Source organism: Rhinolophus sinicus, chromosome 18, assembly GCF_057876585.1.
Source record: "Rhinolophus sinicus isolate RSI-liver-muscle chromosome 18, RSI-T2T, whole genome shotgun sequence".
In the NCBI taxonomy this organism is placed as follows: domain Eukaryota; kingdom Metazoa; phylum Chordata; class Mammalia; order Chiroptera; family Rhinolophidae; genus Rhinolophus; species Rhinolophus sinicus.
The window spans coordinates 24,489,114-24,509,566 of record NC_142518.1 but is presented as its reverse complement, the minus strand read 5'-3'; the positions used below and the strand labels follow the sequence as shown (position 1 = coordinate 24,509,566).

At 33.9% G+C, this 20,453-nt stretch overlaps 1 protein-coding gene across 8 annotated transcripts in view; it reads left to right on the top strand.

Moving 5' to 3' along the window:
* DMD (dystrophin) overlaps positions 1-20,453 on the top strand; it is a 2,122,179-nt gene that overhangs the window by 282,119 nt on the left and 1,819,607 nt on the right. For all 8 annotated transcript variants that reach the window (XM_074323910.2, XM_074323908.2, XM_074323912.2 and 5 more), the window contains exon 2: positions 10,316-10,377. In XM_074323910.2, coding sequence (XP_074180011.2) covers positions 10,316-10,377 — 62 coding nt within the window. The remainder of the gene's footprint in view (positions 1-10,315; positions 10,378-20,453) is intronic.

Below are 20,453 nucleotides of genomic sequence, written 5' to 3'. Positions count from 1 at the left end.
TCCTAGAATTGGAAAAAGCCCTAATGCAAAGAAGCAGAGAGATGTGGACGCTTGAGGTGGGAAATCTTCCGCAACCACAGAATCTGTTCACAGTTACAGTAAACTCAGGTTGGGCCAAGGAAACAAAGCATGAGGCATGAGCTATATACCTACTGTGCCTTTTTTTTTTTAACATTTACTTCATAGTACAAGTTCAAATATATCTCATGATTTCAATATACCTTTAGAGTACATCCAAAAATGGGCTCTGTGTTTTAGCCATTCTCTGTTATAAAGCATCTCATTGTTCCAGACATTTGGAAGTGGCTATTGTGCAGTTTGGCTGATGGCTTTCCTTTTAATAATATTTGAAAATAACTATTTTACAATCCATTAAAACTGGTAAATGCATATCACAGAATAATGCATTTTTTGTTTTTAGTAGAGAAAGTGTTTCAAAAATAAAATTGTCTAGGCCTAGGAATGGAAGCAGGTATCTAGTCAGCAGGTCTGCCACTGTATTCAACTATTTAATTTCACCTCTAAATTACATCAGAGGCCTTGATCTTATTTTGATTTATTGTGCTTGTAATTAGTCCATGATTATTATTTTTAACTAAAATAAGGGATCTTTTTCATGACACATTGCTAAAGTATATGTGAAGTCTGCATACTTATTAATAGTAACTTATTTATACCCATAACAAGTCTACACCCACCCATATTCATGTTTAAACGAGATATTTGAAATCACTTTGTAAATTATAATGCACCACAGAAATATTCATTATTCCCATCATCACTAAACATAGATTTCATTCTTCTTGGCATGAGGAGGTATAATTTATACTAATACCATTCCATATTTTTTCTTTCTCTTTCAAATCAAGAAGACTCTAATTGCTGCACATTTATAAATACTAAGAGAAAAATTTTCCTAATTGTTCATATGACTGCCACCTTAGAAATTGTGTCTATTTTACAAGATAATTTGATTTATACAGATGGCTCACAAGAAGTCGTGGTATATCCAGGAATAAATGTTTATAGGTTTTCTCTATTTTTTCTTTAATCTTTTCAGTATCAATACATATCATATGTCTGTCACATTCAGTCTTCACAATCCAGTACCACTGTTAGTTCTATGATACACATGGACACAATGAGACACAGAGAGGTTAAGTAACTCGTCTAAGGTCATAGAGCTAGTGAGAAGTGGACCTGGGGTATGAACCCAAGCTATTTGATGCTGAAGTGAATGTGTTTAATTACTGGCCTAGACTGTATCTGATACATATTCTTAGTAGCTGAATAAAATTTGAAAGGAACAGAATGAATAATTTGTACCATCTACCACATGGCACTCTGTTTTCCTACTCATGCCACTGAGTGCCTTTTCTCACACTCTTGGAATTCTGACTTCTCTTCTATTTTTATATGATACTTCTGTTTCATTGTTGTTATGCTTTATTTCATGGTAACTTCTATAACCATACATAAAAATATTTCTATAATTCTTGGATTGTGTTTTCAATATATGTGGTGTTAATGATTGTTTTTATTAATATGCAATTATGTGATTATGTAAGGTTCTGGCCGTAACTCCATTTTGCTAATATAGCATAAATTATTATGATTAAGTGGCAGGGGGTGGGAGAGAACTTTTATTCAATATGAGCTGACACAGCTGTTCAGATTATTTTTGGGGTCTATCAACTCCCTACAATAAAAGGCAATTGACCTACATGAGAAAGAAGCAATATTTACAGGGGAGCTAAAGGGTCAGACAGGTCATGGTAGCATTTTACATTGTGTTAGGAGCCACGATAATCATGTAGGATGAAATAAAGGGCGATTTCATCATCTTCCATAATGTAATTTACCCAGAAGAATCAAGGCAGATTTTTTTGCAAGAAATATTCTTTATCCTCATTTTTAAATTCTATATAGTGATGAAAAGATATACTTTCGTCCCAAGGCCAAATTTTGGGAGAAGATATGGAAAAGTGATTTAATACCTGATGGGTTCTCAATAGATTTTTTGGAAATGAATTGGTGATTAAAACAGAAGGCTTATAATTAACAAAGCAATTTGAGCAGTATGGTGAAGTAGAGGGAAAAAGCATTGGCCTAGGACTCATTTGATCTCAGATTTAATTGTCATATTGGTTACTCATTTGATTTACTCAACCAACTTTTATTAGGTACCTATTTCTGCTTGACTATACCATATTGGGTGCCAGGAGTTACAGAGACATAATTGTCTTTCCATCTAAGTGTGGTCACATATAGAGGGTGATGGGTAGTATATGGGCTGCATTACAGAAGAGAGTAATGGGTGTGTGTGTGCGTGTGTGTAAACATCCATATAATAATGATGCAGTTTGAAAAATGCTAAAGTGTATGTATATATCAGAAGAATTGATTGATTAGTTGTGCCAAGGACAGGAGGGTGATTGCAAAAATCCAACATTTGAACATTTCTCAAACTTGAATAATGACTCAAGAGTTACTTATTTGGTTACCAGATGAATCATGATGCCATTAATTGACAGGAGGAGTAGAGTACGTGAATTTATTTGGGAAGATGAATGACATAGTTAAGGTATCTGCAGGACATGTAGGTGGAGGTATTAACTAGAGCCAGCTCTGTCAGTATGAATGAAACACAGGACATTGATCAAGATGAAAAATATCGATTTCGGTATCATCAATATAAATATATGTGGTGGTTAGGGTGGAGGAGGGAGTCAGTTTGCTTAAGAAGAATTAACATAGTAGACCAAAAAAAGAAGAGGTGAACAATATATAGGACCCTGTGAGAATGCCAATATTTCCAGGGTGAATGGCAAATAAATCAGTGAAACAGATTAGGAGACAGCCTTTGTGTTGGAGAACCAGGAGACAGTGATATTTCAGAAGATCAGAAAGTTTGTGCGCACTTCCTAAGGTCATTCACTATAGGGGCTTCGGTTACTCCGTGCCACTTGGCTCGTATCTCCTAAATCTTCATTTTCAGCTCAGATTTGTCTCTTGAGCTTCAGGATTGTATGTCCAACTGCATACTACACATATTCTCCTACTTGTCTCAAAACTCAGTATGTCCCAATTCTTCCCATACTCTTGTTATATATACAGACCCAGGCATTCTTTTTCCTGGGATCTCTAGACTCCAATGTGAGTAATGTCATCGGCTGTACCTCTCCCAAATCCCCTGCCTCCACATTTAATGAATAACTAATTCTTATCAGTAATACCTATTAAATATAGCTTGCCTGTATATACCTCTCTCTAGTCTCACTGCTGTTCACCAGTCTAGGCCATCATCCCTTCTCATATGGCTTAGAGTTATAATCAGCTAATTGTTCTTCTTGTTTCCAGTCTAACCTCTTATATTCTCCATAATGTGAAATTCATTTCTATAATACAAATCTATAGTGCCCTTCCCCTACTTAAAATTCTGCTCTGGTTTCTAACTGCCTTCTGGCTAAAGTTTAAGGCTCTTCATGATTTGGCTGATAATTATTTCTCTTTTTTCTAGATTTTTCTTTGCCACTTTCATCCTGCTCCTCCTTCTCTGGTTCCTTGAAAGGACCATGCTCTTCCTCTCACATCCTCATAGTTACACCTTCTTCTTTCATTGTCTGGAGTTCTTTTCCAGTTTGTCTGCTCCTATACTTTTGATTAACTTTCAGAACTCAGCTGAGATGTCACTTCAGCAAGGAAGCACTAGATTTTTCAAGGTAGTTTCCTTCCTAGATGCTGATGAAAACACTCTGTATTTTCTTTATCAGGAAATTTATCTGTAGATTTACTATCTATTCTTTTCTTAGTGTATGTGTCTCTCACTATGCTATAAGGACAAAAGAGTAGGAACTTTCTCTTTTACATAGTTATATTTCTACAATCTAGTAGGTACCTGTATGTGTTTGTCTCTTAAGAGCCTTAAAGAGGAAAGGTTGGTTATGTATTAGTTTCTTATTGATGCTATAAAAATTATCACAAATTTAGCAGTTTAGAATGACACAAATTTATCACCTAACAGTTCTTTGGTTCAGAAGTACAAAATTGGCCCCATTGGGCTAAAATTAAGGGACCAGTAGACCTGTGTGCCTTCTGGAGGCTTCAGGGGAGAATCTGTTTCCTTGTCTTTTCCATTTTCTGGAGGCTGCCCACAATCTTTGGCTCATGGCTCTCTTCTTCCATCTTCAAAACCGGCAACATTGGACCAAGTCCTTCTCATATTACTGTCTTCTCCTTATGTTGCCCTCTTTTCCCTTTAAGGACCCTTTTAATTACACTGGACCCATCTGGATAACCCAGGATAATCTCCCTATCAAAAATTAGCTGATTAGCAAATCAAATTCCATCTGCAACCTTAATTCTCTTTGCCATACATCGAGTTTTAAAACAATTTAAATTTAACTTATTTTAAAACAAATAGTTTTTAACAAAACTTATTCCCTGATTCAGGAATTAGGACATGGACATCTTTGGAAGACCGTTATTCTCCCTATCACAGGTAATGGAATTAATATACGCAGAGAGGAAAAGTGAGAAGATGTCTGAAAAGGAAATTTGGTCTTCATTAACTTAAAATACCTTTATTGAGCACTACCATTCTATGCTAAGTGCTAGGAATATAATTATAATCCAGACAGTCACTGTCTTGGAAATTAGGCAGGATACAGGTGATGTTATTAAGAAAAACTTTTGTAGGATAATGAGCAGTGAAAACTGCATTACATTGATTGCAGACGGAGTGGGAAATAAGGAATCCTCTTTGACACTGTTTTTCTCTTCTTTGTCTAGTAATTTAATTATTTTAGACCTCCTCATTATAAAATGACCGTGAATGTCACCTTCAGCCCTAGCGGTCTATAATCCTATGATTAAAAGCTATTACTCAGATTTAATGTAAAGCATTTTTCATGCCATTTTTCTTTCTACTCTCATCCACTTTGCATTGCTCTTTTGTAGCATTAATAACATGGTAAATCCATTTTCTAAAAAAAATTCTGAGTTTTGGGCCTTTCTTTGTAATGTTCCAGAGTATCACATAACCTTATCTGATGTTTACCATTAATCTTCCATGTTTCTAATTTCCTTTCTTCTCATTTTTGGTGGAAGCAGAGAATAAAATGACCCTAGCTGCTCTTCCATATTACTTAACAGTCCTCTTTTGAAGTGAAATAAACTCATATCCCCTTGTATTTCTTTACTATGTGTATTTTTGAACTGCTGTCAACTTTAATATTTCCTTCTAAACATATATTTTCCGGGTCACATAAGTGATAAGGCTCTTCAATTAACATATTAACTAGCACCCAAGGAAATATCATTTCTAAAAATGTTTTTCTTATACCTATTATGATGAACTGCCCTGTGTCATGAAGATAATTCTTGGCGTTCGTATAACTGGATTGTTGTTGTTTTTTCAGTTTTTAAATGCTTTCACTCACAGTGCCTCATCAAATAGCATATAAGCAGTCATATCATGCAGACTCTTCATGATTTCACTCCCAACTCCCTTTATAATTTCATCCCATACTACTCCCTTCTTGACATTTTAGAGGGCAACAAAATTGAATTACTCATAATGAAGAGCATGCTCTTTTGGTTTCTTATCTCCCTGCCTTTACCCTTGCTATCTCCTCAAAAAGATTCATTTTTCCCTTTGCACCTTTTTCTTTCCTTATTTTTGCTCATCCTTTAGACAAAGCCTAGCTATCACCTTCAAGAAAATATCTTTCCTAACATCCATGTGGCTACATATCCTTTCTCTGTCTTCCTGTGAATATATGCATCCTTGTATAATATATTTAATGTTTATCTGTAATATATCTATTTTCTACTAAGCTGTGAACTTTAGTGAAGACAGAGTCTTGTTTATCTTTTCAGTAACTAGTGCAGGATCAGCACAAACTAAGCATTACATAAATAAGTCTATAAATTATTGCATAAATAAACAATTTCATGACAGCCCCACCAGTTAAAATGTAATGCCCTCATTTCACAGATAAAGAGAGTGAAGCCTGGTGATTTTAAGGCCACAATGCTAATAAGTTCTGCACTGAGGGTGGAAGCCAGTTACCCTGATTTAATGTTTTCAGTTTGCCCAATGTCACTTTTGTGTAGTAACTCACTCTGGTGAATCATGAATATCACAATTATCCCACATTTATAGGAGGATGAGGGTCTTAGGAATATAAAAGTTAATGATAGTGCCACAGGCCATTGCATTAATCCTAGAAAATATGAAGGGGGAAGGGCCAGATTTATTGAATAAAAAATGACTTTATTAGAAAGGGTTAATTCAGAGATGAAATACAATTTTTATGTCATGGTATAAAACTAATTTTACATTGGTTTTCTCCATAGAGAGAATAAAATAAAATGTTTGTCACTTTTTCCAATGTATGAAGCAGTAGTTCTTCACTCTTTGATATCTCCAGGGAACAGTTTTCCAGTAAATTTTTCAAGAGAGACTTTCTTCCCTGCTTCTCCCATTAATATACCCAGGCATATTTTTATTAGTAAAAGAAAATCAGTTATAAACAAACCCTAGAGAAAATGAAATAGAATATGTGCTCCTTGAAATGACTAAACGGGAGTATATAGATAATCACTTCCTAGTAAAGCAGATTTCAGTTTATTCTTTCGTCATTCTCTTTGTTGCTGATTTCACATTAATATATCTTACTATCAACTGTGCGTCTACAGTAACATATTTTATTAAAGGATCGGAATAGTTTCTATAAACTATAACAATTTGTATATGTGTATGTATATCAGCTTTAGATTAACTATGGATATGTAACTGATCATGCTTAAAATCAACTTTTAAGTAATATGAGAAATACTGATGGAAATGGATAGATTCAAATATGTAAAAATGTTAGCACAATAAAAATAAAATGAAAATTAAAAGGAATATGACCACTTGGGAACCCATATTCATCCACTGACTAAAAGGAAGTGCCTTAATTTACAGTAGGATTCTTAACTTAGATTTCATGGTCATAGGACTCTTCAGCAGGGAGGTCAGTGAACCCCATGAAGCTGTATATAAATACATCTGTAGAGGCATTTTTTTTCTGTAGAAAAGGATCACTATTTTATCAGACAATTAAATGGAGTCTACAACTTGAAATATTTAAGAACTACTGATTTATTATCTCATTCCAATTAATTTTAAAATAACAAGTGCTCAATAAATACATGAGCAAAGAACCTAAACACGTATTTCGACAAAAGTAGAAATATGCAGAATAAGTAAATGTAGGAAATGTTCTACTTCATTAGTAATCAAACAGATTCAATTAAAACCAAACGTCAGCTATCGCCTTATATCTAATAAAGCAGCAATCACTTTCAAAGCAAAAGCAGCAAATACTCCTATCAACAGCATAACTTTATTTTTTTTTTGGTAGCACTGAAAGTTGGTATGACCATTGGAAAAGCAATATGACAATATATAGTAAAAGCCATAAAAGTTTTCATAACATTGACCCAATAATTTATCCTAAGGCAATTATGCTATATATCAGACGCTGAAAGAGAAGGCGTGATGATCTTCATCATGGTAGAATCTCCAATAACCAACAAAAGGAAAGGGCAGCCCATATGATATTTATGGTAAAATAAACGAAAAAAGACAGAATATTATCGTGGCTATGTAAAGTACATGTTTATGGGGATTGTAATGTGCAGACACAAAACTTTTGGGTGATTTTTAAATGTTAAAATATTTACTATATGAGAAAACCGAAACAGTAAATTTCAGTTACTAAATATAAGGAGCATTGTTGTTTAAAATATTAACAAACAAATCGTCCAGCATTATGAGGAAGGTTCAGTTTTCAATTCTGGATAAATGCATGCAGACATGAAGGTTGGGCCTTGTGAAATTCCAGGAGATCAGGCATATAGATTACAACATACATGGATTGTTCAAAATAGAGTCTCTGGATTCATGGTATTTTGTATTTGTGTTGATATGTTCAGCTTTTGTGACTCTGATTATCTTATGACATTCCATATTATCTATGCAATTATAATATAAACTGATCAATGTGAAAAGCCATGGACTTTTTTATTCAAATAATCTTTGTCAGGTTCATATCTGTCACTTACTAGCTTTACTCCTTCTGAACTTGTATTCTTTTCATCTATAAAATGGTAAATTACATGTGGATTGAGATGACATATGTAAAACAGCTTTGTGAACAGTAAGGCGCTATCACATTTTATATATTTTATAATAATAAAATTAGTTATATCATGTTAAAGAAAATAAACGTTACTATACCAAAATAAAACATTAGCAAGTAATTCAAAGTGCATTTTTCTTATATTAAGAGCAGAAGTAAGAGAGAACATCTAGTGAAGATGTTTATATGATGAAGCTCATATTCAGTGCTATTTACACAGCAGATACATAATATTTTGCACATAATGTCAAGGTTTTTCTCCTGCCTTCAAGGCCTATCTAAAAATTACTCTTTGCACATATAATTGAAAACAATAAAAATATTGCTTTACTTCCCACTTTTCACTTAAAAGCATCTGGAACAAATCTCTTCAAATGTCCTCCTACTCAGCTTTTGGTGAAGATGACTGGATACGTTTGAAAAACCCTTAAATGAATGCTTTCAAATGACTCATTTAATCTCCCATGTCTGACAGATAGGATATGCATGCACATGTAGGAAAAAATAAGTGGAATTGCAAAGAAGGTCATTAACATTTATTTATTTTGCAAATGGTACTCAACTCCTGATCGATAGCACAACTCTAGATACACGCACGCGCGCACCATTGAGCAATAGACTTACAGACCAGTCTTTCTACAGCAAGTCAGTGAGAATGGTTAAATTTTGACCATTTGAAATGTTCTGTTTATTTTTATTAGGTTTCAAAGCAATCTATTTTTATTTATTCACACTTGTCAACAAAGAAAAGACTTCCATATTGTAGCTATGGTTTATCCTATACTGTGTGGATAATGCTGATATTTTACCACATACACAGTAACTTGTGAGAGTAACACTATTAAATAAGAAGAAAGTATTTTGTGGTGCTAAATAAAATTTTCTCATCTATGAAAACAGTTTTAAGTTTATTATTTATCCACTGTTCTCTTACATTGCTTAAGCATATCTACTTAAGGATTAATAATGTGCTTTAAAAATAAACAGATATTCTTAGTGCATGGATACATTTGTCATGGGAAAGTGATTCTTTATGTCATCTGTTTTTAGGAGAAGCAATGGAGATTTATTACTGAAAAATAATATAAAAGCAAATAGGCTTTTTTGTCAGGGCATTTCGATAAGGGTTCTTTTGACCCATGTAAATAAAATGTGAAATCTATCCATTTTAAATCTTTCTCACATGCACTCATTTATTGAACATTGACTAACATGATTACATTTACAGTAATTCAACGATAGGCTTTGGCTTCAAAAAAGCATTTTAATAGATTAAGATTGATGATTTTTGCTGTCCATTTGACTCAATACTAATTTCCAGCTTAGGAAACAAAGAGATCATTTTTAGAAGTATGACTTATGTGAAGCTGTTTCTTAATAATTTTCCACCCTAATCTCTTGGTATAAGAAGTCCTTGGGGATTTTCCCCTTGAATATTTATATGTAATCCATGAAGAGTATCATTTGCATTTTAATTAGAAATTTCCTGACTTTTAGATGAAAAGTGGTACTAAAAATATTGGAGTTGTAAGGTCCCCCTCCTCCAAAGCATTGACAAATTTATTGATCAAATATTTGCTGAGCTATTAATTTCTCCAGTGTTAGGTTCTGGGTTGCAAAGATAAGTAAGTTATGCTGCTGATTATTAGGAAACCTCTTCTGTAATGGGAGGGGACTATGCTAGGGCCCCAGTTTAGAGTGTGTAGGTATCACAAAAGAGGAAAAACTCATTTCTGTACTGATTGGGGGTGGGGGTTAAGAGAAAGGCTCAGGAGTAGTTTTTCAGAAGAAATGACAGCTAATAGGTTCTTTCGATTATACCATAGTATCTACTCATTATAGGGGAATAAATAATATTTCATTTATTTGGATGAGACTCTTTTTCAGTAATGCTTTCATATAATATTTGAATGACTGTGAAATTGAACATATCAATTATTTTTCAGATTTTATATGGGTTTGGATATCTAGTGCCAATATCACTCATGTTTAATTTCATTTATCAATGAACTTAATGATATATTAAAAATAAACTAATGTATAATAAGTTATTTACATTGTAAAATATGAATGATATTTGAATTACTTGTTAACTCTTATTCTTCTTTTATTTTCCATTGTAGATGAAAGAGAAGATGTTCAAAAGAAAACTTTCACAAAATGGATAAATGCACAATTTTCTAAGGTAAGGAGATTTTGTTACTTCTTTTTAAGGTGTAATGTAAGTTGCTGAATTTTCAAAATGAACTGCGTGCCTGTGTAATTTAAATGTCCATATTGTTTTTCTCATAATGTCGTTTTATTTTTGCTGTGTAAATCTGGGGATATTATGTTGACTTTTAATTAAGGAGGAAACAGCAGAATATATGGTAAAGAGACATTTTGTAAGTTGACAAAATATATCTTTGGTTCTTCTTGATAATGTGAGTTTCTTTAATGACATCCGTCATCAGAGGATTATAACAGCAGTCTTCCATCTAGTAGCTAGTATTTGTCACAGATTACAAGATATAAGGGATTTTTATTGTTCTGAAAGGATCGTTTTGTTTATCTTTCTTGGTCTTTATCAAGTTTGAGAAAAACTGATGTAACTGCTTTGGGCCTATTTGGCTCCTATCACTTAGAGCATGTGTCAAATAATTTAAGATGGTAAGTTTATCCTCTTTTTCTGCAGACATCAATCCATACTCTTAATGATATTTATTTTGCAAATGGAACTCAACTCATGATCCATAACATGATTCTAGATAATTATATATTAACTTTGTAAGTGGGCGTTTTCCCGCCAAATCGCGTCGTAAGGCGGGGTTTTTTGACATTTTCTCACTAAAATTAGACTTTCCGTAAAATATTCATATCTTTCGATCTATTTGATATTTTTCTATGAAACTTTCAGTGTTTTAGTTTAAAAAGAGGTCTCTATTTATTTACTTTGCAAAATTTTTGCCGGTTCCAACTAGAGGCGATATGACGAGTTTACTCGTTTCCCACAAACAATGTGTTAACACAGTAAAATATCTTACCTTGAAAACTGGCAATAGGTATACAATATAAGGAGGTTTGTGTAAACTTCAAAGTGAGAAAGGCTTGGGTTTACATTTAATAATTATGGATTTGGGCAAACCAAATGCTTTGTGAGTCAATTTCCTCATCTTTCCATCAGTATGTTTGTACACATATATATTGAGTGCTTACCTAATAAATCCAGATAATAGTAATATAAAGCTCATAAAATTTGATCCCTATATTCAAGGCTTTAAGAGTGGTAAAATAGTGATAACGGTTGTTTTGCATGTTTTTTTGAGGATTAAAACAGTTATTATGTGTAAAAATTCCTGATGCAATGCCTCGCGCTCTTAATATGTGTGAATTACTCGTGAGTCTGTCTCATTTTGTAAAAGTCTTGGTAATAGATCCGAAACAATCCACTGGGAGATGTGATTTCCCTTACTGTAAAACAAAAGGTTTTAAACAATCATTCATTCTTTGTGACAGTCGATAGCAGAATTTTGGCATGTACTCTTTAGTATATTAGCAAGAAGTAAAGCTACTGAATTTGAACTAATCAAATTTCATTTATATTTACATACTGAATTAATAATTAATAAATTGCTATTAGAGAGCTTTAAACAATAAACATAAGGAGGAACATATTTTAAAATTTCAACTGTTTTGAACTAAAGAGGGTACAAATATTTAAAAAGAACAAGTTATAACAACACAAATGAGGAGGCCGATTAGCTCAGTTGCTTACAGTGTGGTTCTAGTAGCACCAAGGTTGCCAGTTTGATATCTGCATGGGCCACTGTGAGCTGTGCGCTCCTTAAAACAAACAAACAAGCAAACCGGAAAAAACAAAACAAAACACACACACACAAATGAAAAATAAATTCAAGTATTTAGGATAGGAATTCATAATTCTCAGAATATTTACCAAATGGATATATAGGGTTTAATTGCTGTATCTAATGGCCTCATTAAAATTGTCTTATATTTGGAATTTTGAAATAAGCAATAGATATAAGCTTCAAACAAATATATAGACAAATCAAAATTATAAAGAGTTTTTTTAATAGTAAATGTAACATAATACTCTGAATCTTTTAATTAAACTAGTGAATTATTTTAATAAGGTGTGTAAACATGACCAAAGACAAACACTGTGAATCTCATTTCACAAATCTAAATAGATTATACTGCTCTATACACTGACATTTTCAGACATTTACCACAACTCACATGCTAATATACAAACCATAGTTTGATATCTTCTGTGAATGCATTGTTGACACCGCCTTAGAGCATTTTTCCCCGTACTCTTATGACTGCCCATATCTTAAAAGCTGTGGAATAATCACATGCATGAGGGTACTGACTGTTTCTTCTCAAGTATCCTCCCCCAATTCAACTCCCACTTATTTCATTTATTTTATAAATGTTCTCCCTAAACCTATTAAAATTAAATCAGGAGAGTGACCGTTCTTTCAAATATAAAAGTTTCATATTTGGGAATATCCTAGGTATCAGGAATATAAATAAATGTTTATAAAGACAAAGAAAAATTTTTAGAGATAAAATTTGTGTGTGTGTGTGTGTGTGTTGATTTTTCATTTAGGGAATCTGAAAAATATATTTTCCATGTTATCTGATATTACCTTCTCAAGACTTCAGGTACATGAATAAATTATACACTTTTGAAGATAATGAGAATTAAGAGAAAACTAATTTATCCAGTTTAAGCCACTCAGTGATACCAAAAGATAGACAGAGCTGTGAAATAATGTCATTTGACACATCACTACATGGCATTCAGCAGAATTCTAGGCCTGTAGGAGACACAACATTTGTTTAAGTTGAATCTTCTGATCTCTTGCAACTAGGGTTTCCAGGAGGGAATTCCCACTCATTCTCAGGAATTTTTTTTCCCTTTCCCGTTCCCGAACCCTGAGATATAAACTGTTTTCTGTTCTCCATGATGAATCGTTTCCGCAAAGTGATGGCCAATACTACCAACCACCTGGGTTCGATTTTCCCCATTTCCCGACCAACTTTTCTCAGGATTCGGGAACAGGAAAGTGAAAAAAATTCCTGAAAACGGGTGGGAATTTCCACCTGGAAACCCTACTTGGAACCTACACATTTGGAAGATATTGAATAATTGCTACCGTGTTTCACCGAAAATAAGACCTAGCCGGACAATCAGCTCTAATGCATCTTGCGAAGCAAAAATTAATGTAAGACCCGGTCTTATTTTACTGTAATATAAGACCGGGTATAATGTAATGTAATATAATATGATATGATATGATATATGATATGATATACTATACTATACTATACTATAATACCAGGTCTTATATTAATTTTTGCTTCGAAAGACACATTAGAGCTGATTGTCCAGTTAGGTCTTATTTTTGGGGAAACACGGTAAATAGAGTAGCACTGAGTGGGCTGTGGGTGGTCATTACCCTGGGCTGAAATTAATTAGGAAACCATTATGAAGAAAGCTATACTGACTGAGAGACTCTAAAGAAAGGAGTGTCAAAAAGCAAGACATTCCAGACTGAGAAAATGGGAACCTACTGAAGGCAGGAATGTGTGTTTTGTGATGATCGTTACTATTGCACTAAATAAATATAATAAATGCATTTGGGTCAGTAGTATAGACAATTAAATATATCCTAAGTTTAAGAAAAGTGGAAAAAATCTGAATGGAAAAGAACGTTGAAGAAGACTTTAAAAAGAGAAAAAGCAATGAAAAATTATCTGTGTGGTAAATTAGGCAAAGAGAATCACATACATATAACAATAAAAAATTGATATGATAAGTTAAAATGTTTATCAGTGAGGTATACACAAGCATACTTAAATAATATTTGTAAAGTATAGAGAGAGCGCAAAGTAGTTACTTGTTATTTTGTAAAGCTACATAGGGGCTATTTTAAGGGAGAAATGTGATTAAATATAGCCTTATCATTTAGTGTTATTTGAAGACACATATACCTATTTAGTAAATCCAACTGATTTTTCACATTCCCAGTACCATTTTAAATAGGCCGCATCTCTTTTTTAAAATAACTCTTCTATTAACCTCCAATTCTAAAAATTTCTACTAGAATGTGATTTATCACATCTATTCTCTAAAGATAACAAACATTATTTATCTCCACATAAACACGAAGCCATTGCTAGGAAAGATTAATTCAAGGTAAATGTTCTACTCATATAATATATAGATATTTTATAATCCTAAAAATACGTTTAATTTACTGTACTACAAATATAATTCACAAATGAGAATTTTGTTCATTCACACAGGTTCATTGACACTTTTGAAATTATGACCAAAAATGATCTTGCCATAAAATTTGCTTGATGTTTGTGTTAGAGAAAAAGCAATCTGTGGGGACAAATATTTACTTTACTACTACATCAATTGAAGATTTAAATTATCTCCCAATGAGTTATATGACGGTTTTGATCTTATACTGTATTTAGTAATTATTTTATTTCCATCCCCGCTCTACACTTTTCTGTCTGATTCTTCCAAAAGCAGTAAACAACTTTGCATTTGACTTAAATGAAGTAGAAATGTGTAATTGGTATGTGTATGAACTTCAAAAAAGCCCATGATATGATAATAAATTTGTGTCTTCATTCCCATGACATATATGCTCTTACATAAAAAAGCCAGGACCAACTCTCAAGATAACAATAACATGAGATAGAATTAACTGATATAACGTACTTTTCCCAAGAATTCATCAGAATTCACCTTCAGCCAGTATGATGAGCATGATATAATGCAAATTAACACTAAAACTATGAGTCGGTTAATCAGGCTTTACACAGCTCTGTACCATGGAGCCTTAGGGAAAATTATTAATTCATTTTCAAAAGAAAGGTAAACATACAATTCAAATGCTTCCAGTCCTGTTTTCCTTGTGTCCATGTCCACTTTGTGAGAAAACATGTATTAAGAACAGTTTTTTTGTTTTTTAATTTTATTGGGGAATATTGGGGAACAGTGTGTTTCTCCAGGGCCCATCAACTCCCAGTCATTGTCCTTTAGTCTCGTGGAGGCCGCAGCTCAGCTCCAAGTCCGGTCACTGTTTTCAATCTTAGTTGCAGGGGACACAGCCCACCATCCCATGCGGGAATTGAACCGGCAACCTTGTTGTTGACAGGTGGCACTCTAACCAACTGAGCCATCCGGCCACCCTAAAAAAGTTTTATAAATAGTAAAAGCATAAAATATTGCCATTTTTATTATTGTATAATATATTTTCTGAATTGAAGGAATTACATATTTATATAATTTTTCCGCTGCATGCCTGCTCATTTCTTTCTACAATTTGGTTTGAGCTACCTTCTTTGGATGGAACAGGGAGAGTAGAACATTTACTTGTTTTATTATCATGGCATACACTTTATGCCAATCTTTGCACACACAAACACACACACTCAATAATCATGTTATGTTTAAAGTTAATTAAATGGTTTCATGATGTAAAAGGAAGGTACTGGGACATAGGTACAAAACATTGTTTCAGTGAAAGAGGTAACAATATGTATATACCTTTCCTCTGTGCCAGTTCTAAATTTATATATACTAACAAATTTGTGTATCACTACTCTACAAGGGGCCTGATTTAATAGACGTAATTAAGCAGGTTATTGTATCATGGAAGGTTCACCAGAGATATAAACAGACCAGTATGCCTCTGGCTTCTTGTTTTTCCATTCTGTTTGGTATCAGGAAGAATTAAATCACTAGAGACCAAGAAGGGCAGTGAACCATGTCACTGGATCACAATAAGCAGACCATATAAAGCTTTAGTAACACTTGAATTGTTTGGTACAATTGTTTTGGAGAGATGAATATTGGTATGGACAACTATAGAAACCCTCATTGCAGAAGTAGCAAAGATTAGAAACTTTTTTTCCTGTATATCCTCATATTAATAATGCTATTGCAAGTGATATTTTTATGGTTAGTTGCTCCAATGACCTCATGAGCTAAGTGTTCAAGATGAGCTAAATGAGAGCTTAGGTGGCTTGCTCAAGGTAAATGGATGAGATGAAGCTGGCACCCTGGAAAGTGGACTCTAAAACTTGTGGTATTTCCACATCTGTTACTCTTATGATTATTCCACCTACCAAATGCTGCATTTTTCTTGGGACACTTGTCACAAAATTGATAAGGTTCATGAGAAGTAGAGAGAGGGTTTGAGGACATTAAAAACTTGTGGAATAGAAGGTATTTAATGCTTGCAATACCAGTAGAGACTTTAACCTACCTTTGAATGTTTAATAACCCCAAATTTCAACCATTGTTGAGAACGATTTTTAATCAATTCTTTCTGAATGATTTCCGAGACATTAAATGTTAATACTTTTTTTACATGCTAGAACTTGATGACTAAAGTAATCTAGTTTTCAATATAATCATGTAAATTGTGAGTACTTTTATTTATTAATATTTTTTATTTCCACCAACCATAAACAAATTATTGTGTGCAAGAGATTTAAAATATTTATTTTAAATAATTTTATGAGAAATGCAAAATAATCGCTTTATTGGCATGTGGACTACTTAATATCTATAGTAGATGTGAAGATGACTTTTACAATGATGTCTCTGTTTGCAATTGAAATAATTATGCTAATGGTTTAATCCACTGAGAACCATTCCCTTGAATGTTTTCCTGAATCTAATCTTTGCAAAGCACCCAAGTAACAAAGGATATCATTCAATTAGTGAAAGGAAAATTGGATTGTGATAGGCCTCATGGTTTTCAATGAAAGACAATTTATTGTTTGTATTGCAGATCTTTCTTAGGAATATGTTTTTGTCAACCCACCATTACTGAGCTCTTAATAATTCTAGCTAGTTTTATAATAGAAGGTAATATTTTTCTTTTTAAGTTACTGTGTTCTGAACTATCTTATTGGAATTGTTGATTGCCATACCTTCATAATACGGAGTAGTCTCATTGGCAAGCATATTTAGTTGGCAAATGTAAATATTTACCAATTAGCATGATTGTTGCTAGTAAAAAAGTAATTCTCTGTAGCTGACAGGCAAATGCATTAGTTATCTGATTTATTCTATCCTAGAGCCATACCTAACTTTCTAGCAAAACAACATATATTGACTTTAGTGATTTATTTTCATTTTGGGAAGAATAGTTGACATTCTAGCACCATCCCACCAGAGATACATGGTTGCTAAAATAACCTTGCAACATTTAACAAATATCTATTGAGTGCCAACTATGTGGCAGGCATAGTACTATACACTGCACAGGCACAATGCGACATGGTTTTTCCTCTCTAGAAGTCTCTAGGAGATTATCATCTGAAAGAGGAAACAATTGTAGAACAAATAATTAAAATAAAACATGACCTTTAATATAATAGAAGTGCCATGGGAACATAGAAGAAAGAATGACTAATTGCTTGGAGAGGGCGACAGCTTTTGAAAAATGGGGACATTTAATCTGAGGTTGTCCATCCAAAGATGCTTTAAAGTGAAATGAAGGCGACAGGAATTGCATGCAGAAATGTGCAATGACTGAGGAAGTTTGGCTTGTTGGGTGGGGCGTAGCCAAGGAGATCCATGTGAGCGGAGAATGGAGGTTTTGAGAGGGAGCACAGTGCTATTCCTGAATAATGATATGGTTGTTGGGGCCAGTTAGCCAACAATGAGTTGTGGTGTGTGTGTTTTTGTTTTCTGGTGTGTTTTTTTTTTAAGATTTTATTGGGGAATCAGAACAGGACTTTATTGGGGAACAGTGTGTACTTCCAGGACTTTTTCCAAGTCAAGTTGTTGTCCTTTCAGTCTTAGTTGTGGAGGGCGCAGCTCAGCTCCAGGTCCAGTTGTCATTGCTAGTTGCAGGGGGCGCAGCCCACCATCCCTTGCGGGAGTCAAACCGGCAACCTTATGGTTGAGAGCCCACACTCCAACCATCTGAGGCATCTAGCACTGGCCCATGTGGGAATCGAACTGGCATCCTTCAGCTTCGGAGCACGGACCTCCAACCGCCTGAGCCACCAGGCCGGCCTGAGTTGTTTGTTTAATCATGTTAATAGTCAACTTCTGGGCAAAAAAATGTGAAGTTCTAAAAAAATAGGCCATGTTGGAGGAATTAGACAACCCTTTAACTACTAATCCTTTATGCAAAATTGAGTCTGAAGCCTACACTTTATGCTTAAGGAATAGACATGGGTCTCAAATAACAATGCAAGTGGGTTACATTTTTGTTGAGTTGTTTGATATCACACATACTCATCAGCGCACTGCATCGGACTCACCTAGAGGGCTTGTTAAAACAGATTGCTGGAACCCACAGCCAGAGTTTCTGATTCCATAGATCTAGGGAAAGAGCCCAAGAAGTTGGATTTCTAACAAGTTCCCAATTGGAACATGTTCCTATTGTTAAAATTACCTGCGGCTATTATGTCAGGCAGTGAATAAATATTATGAATATTCTGTCTGTGCCTTAAGTCCTTATTCTTCATAAACAATCATTTATATTCAAGGAAACGTGTTTTGACAGAAATACTCATTGTCTGCATTCACTAACATTATTTACTATGCACCTATTACATGTTAGGTGTTCTTGTTTTTTTAATATGGCAGTGAAGAATCATAGTGGGGCGGCCGGATGGTTCAGTTGGCTGGAGTGTGAGCTCTGGACAACTGGGTTGCTGGTTTGATTCCCGCATGGGCCAGTTGAGCTGCACCCTCCGCAGCTGGATTGAGGGACAGTAACTTGGAGCTGATGGGCCCTGAAGAGACACACTATTCCCCAATATTCCCCAATAAAAAAAAAATTGGAAGAAAAGAATCATGCTGATGCTGCTGGTCCAGGGACCACACTTTGGGAACTACTGCCAGTAATTTAATCAGGCTTGTAGTAGGAGTGTTTGAGGAGAACTCATTTAGGAATTTAACGAACACTCAGTGGGGAATAGTCTTTCCCTTTCTCCAGCTGAGAATCACTATACTTGATTGAAGTTGGGCTCTATCTTGAGGGGTCTATACCTGGTAATATCATCATTGGGCTTTGTTAAAAGACTCAAAACCTACCAATCATATATATATATAAATCTTATAATGGTGTTCTTATGTTATAAGCTTTAAAAATATATATCTGATTGGCACAGACATAATATACACCTGATTGGCACAAATATCTCATATATGTCAAATAATTAAAATAAAGCATGTCCTACTTATGATAACTAATCTTTAATTAATTCTCTAATCTTAAATTAGTTATCATGTGTTCCATAAGTAGATAAATGATAAAGAAAGCAATAGAACTGAGCTCAAAGTTTGGAAAAGAGAGCCCATCCAAGCGTAATACTGACTGTATCTTTTTGTTTTCTTTCACTGCAACCATTTCATGGGCAACAATATGTTTTTCTAACTAATAAAAAATTTCAGTGAATGTGCAGTGTTCTTCAATCCCCCTTTTTTTGTTTATTTTACTTCTGCAGAAGAGTTTCATTTTACTAGCATTCTGCAGTGCTTGAGTTAAGGAGTTATGTTTTTCACCTTACCAGGGTTCCTTTGGCCTCCTATAATTCTCTGTCAAATTATGATCATGATAGCCAGGACACAAAGAGTTAAGATTAAATCTGACCATAATCTGTTAATATAAGTCCACCAGTAAAAACTTGTCTTGTGATGCAGCTAGGGGCAGATTTGTAAAGTTCTTAGACCACAGAAGATGGTTTGATTTTAAAAAGTCCTTCGCTTAATCTTATCACAATTTAATCCTTAATTTCACTACCTCAATTCAGTGTGCAGAAAGAAGGAGCAATAAAAGTAAACAAATGGTAATCAATAAATAAGCAATCACTTTGTCTTGTGCGGAATTGTGGCCAGCTGATGGATGAGACAAACAGACCCCTTAATTAGAAATGTGAGTGAAGTCACCCCTTGGTTTACTATTAGCTGTCATTTAACATGAACAAATGAAAATTATAGATGAGTTTGCTAAATAGTTTCTTCTTTGCTTTAGATCACCTGGCTCCCAAAAAAACAATCTTTTTAAAATGAGTGGTCTAGGGATGGTACTTTTTATGAGAACTGGTCCTGTTATTAAAATTACCTGAAGCTGTTATGTCAGAGAACAAATATTTTGAATACTATGTCTATGCATTAAGTTTTATCCTTCATAAACAATAATTTATATTTAAGGAAGCGTGTCTTGACAAAAAATACACATGAAGTCAACATTCACTAAT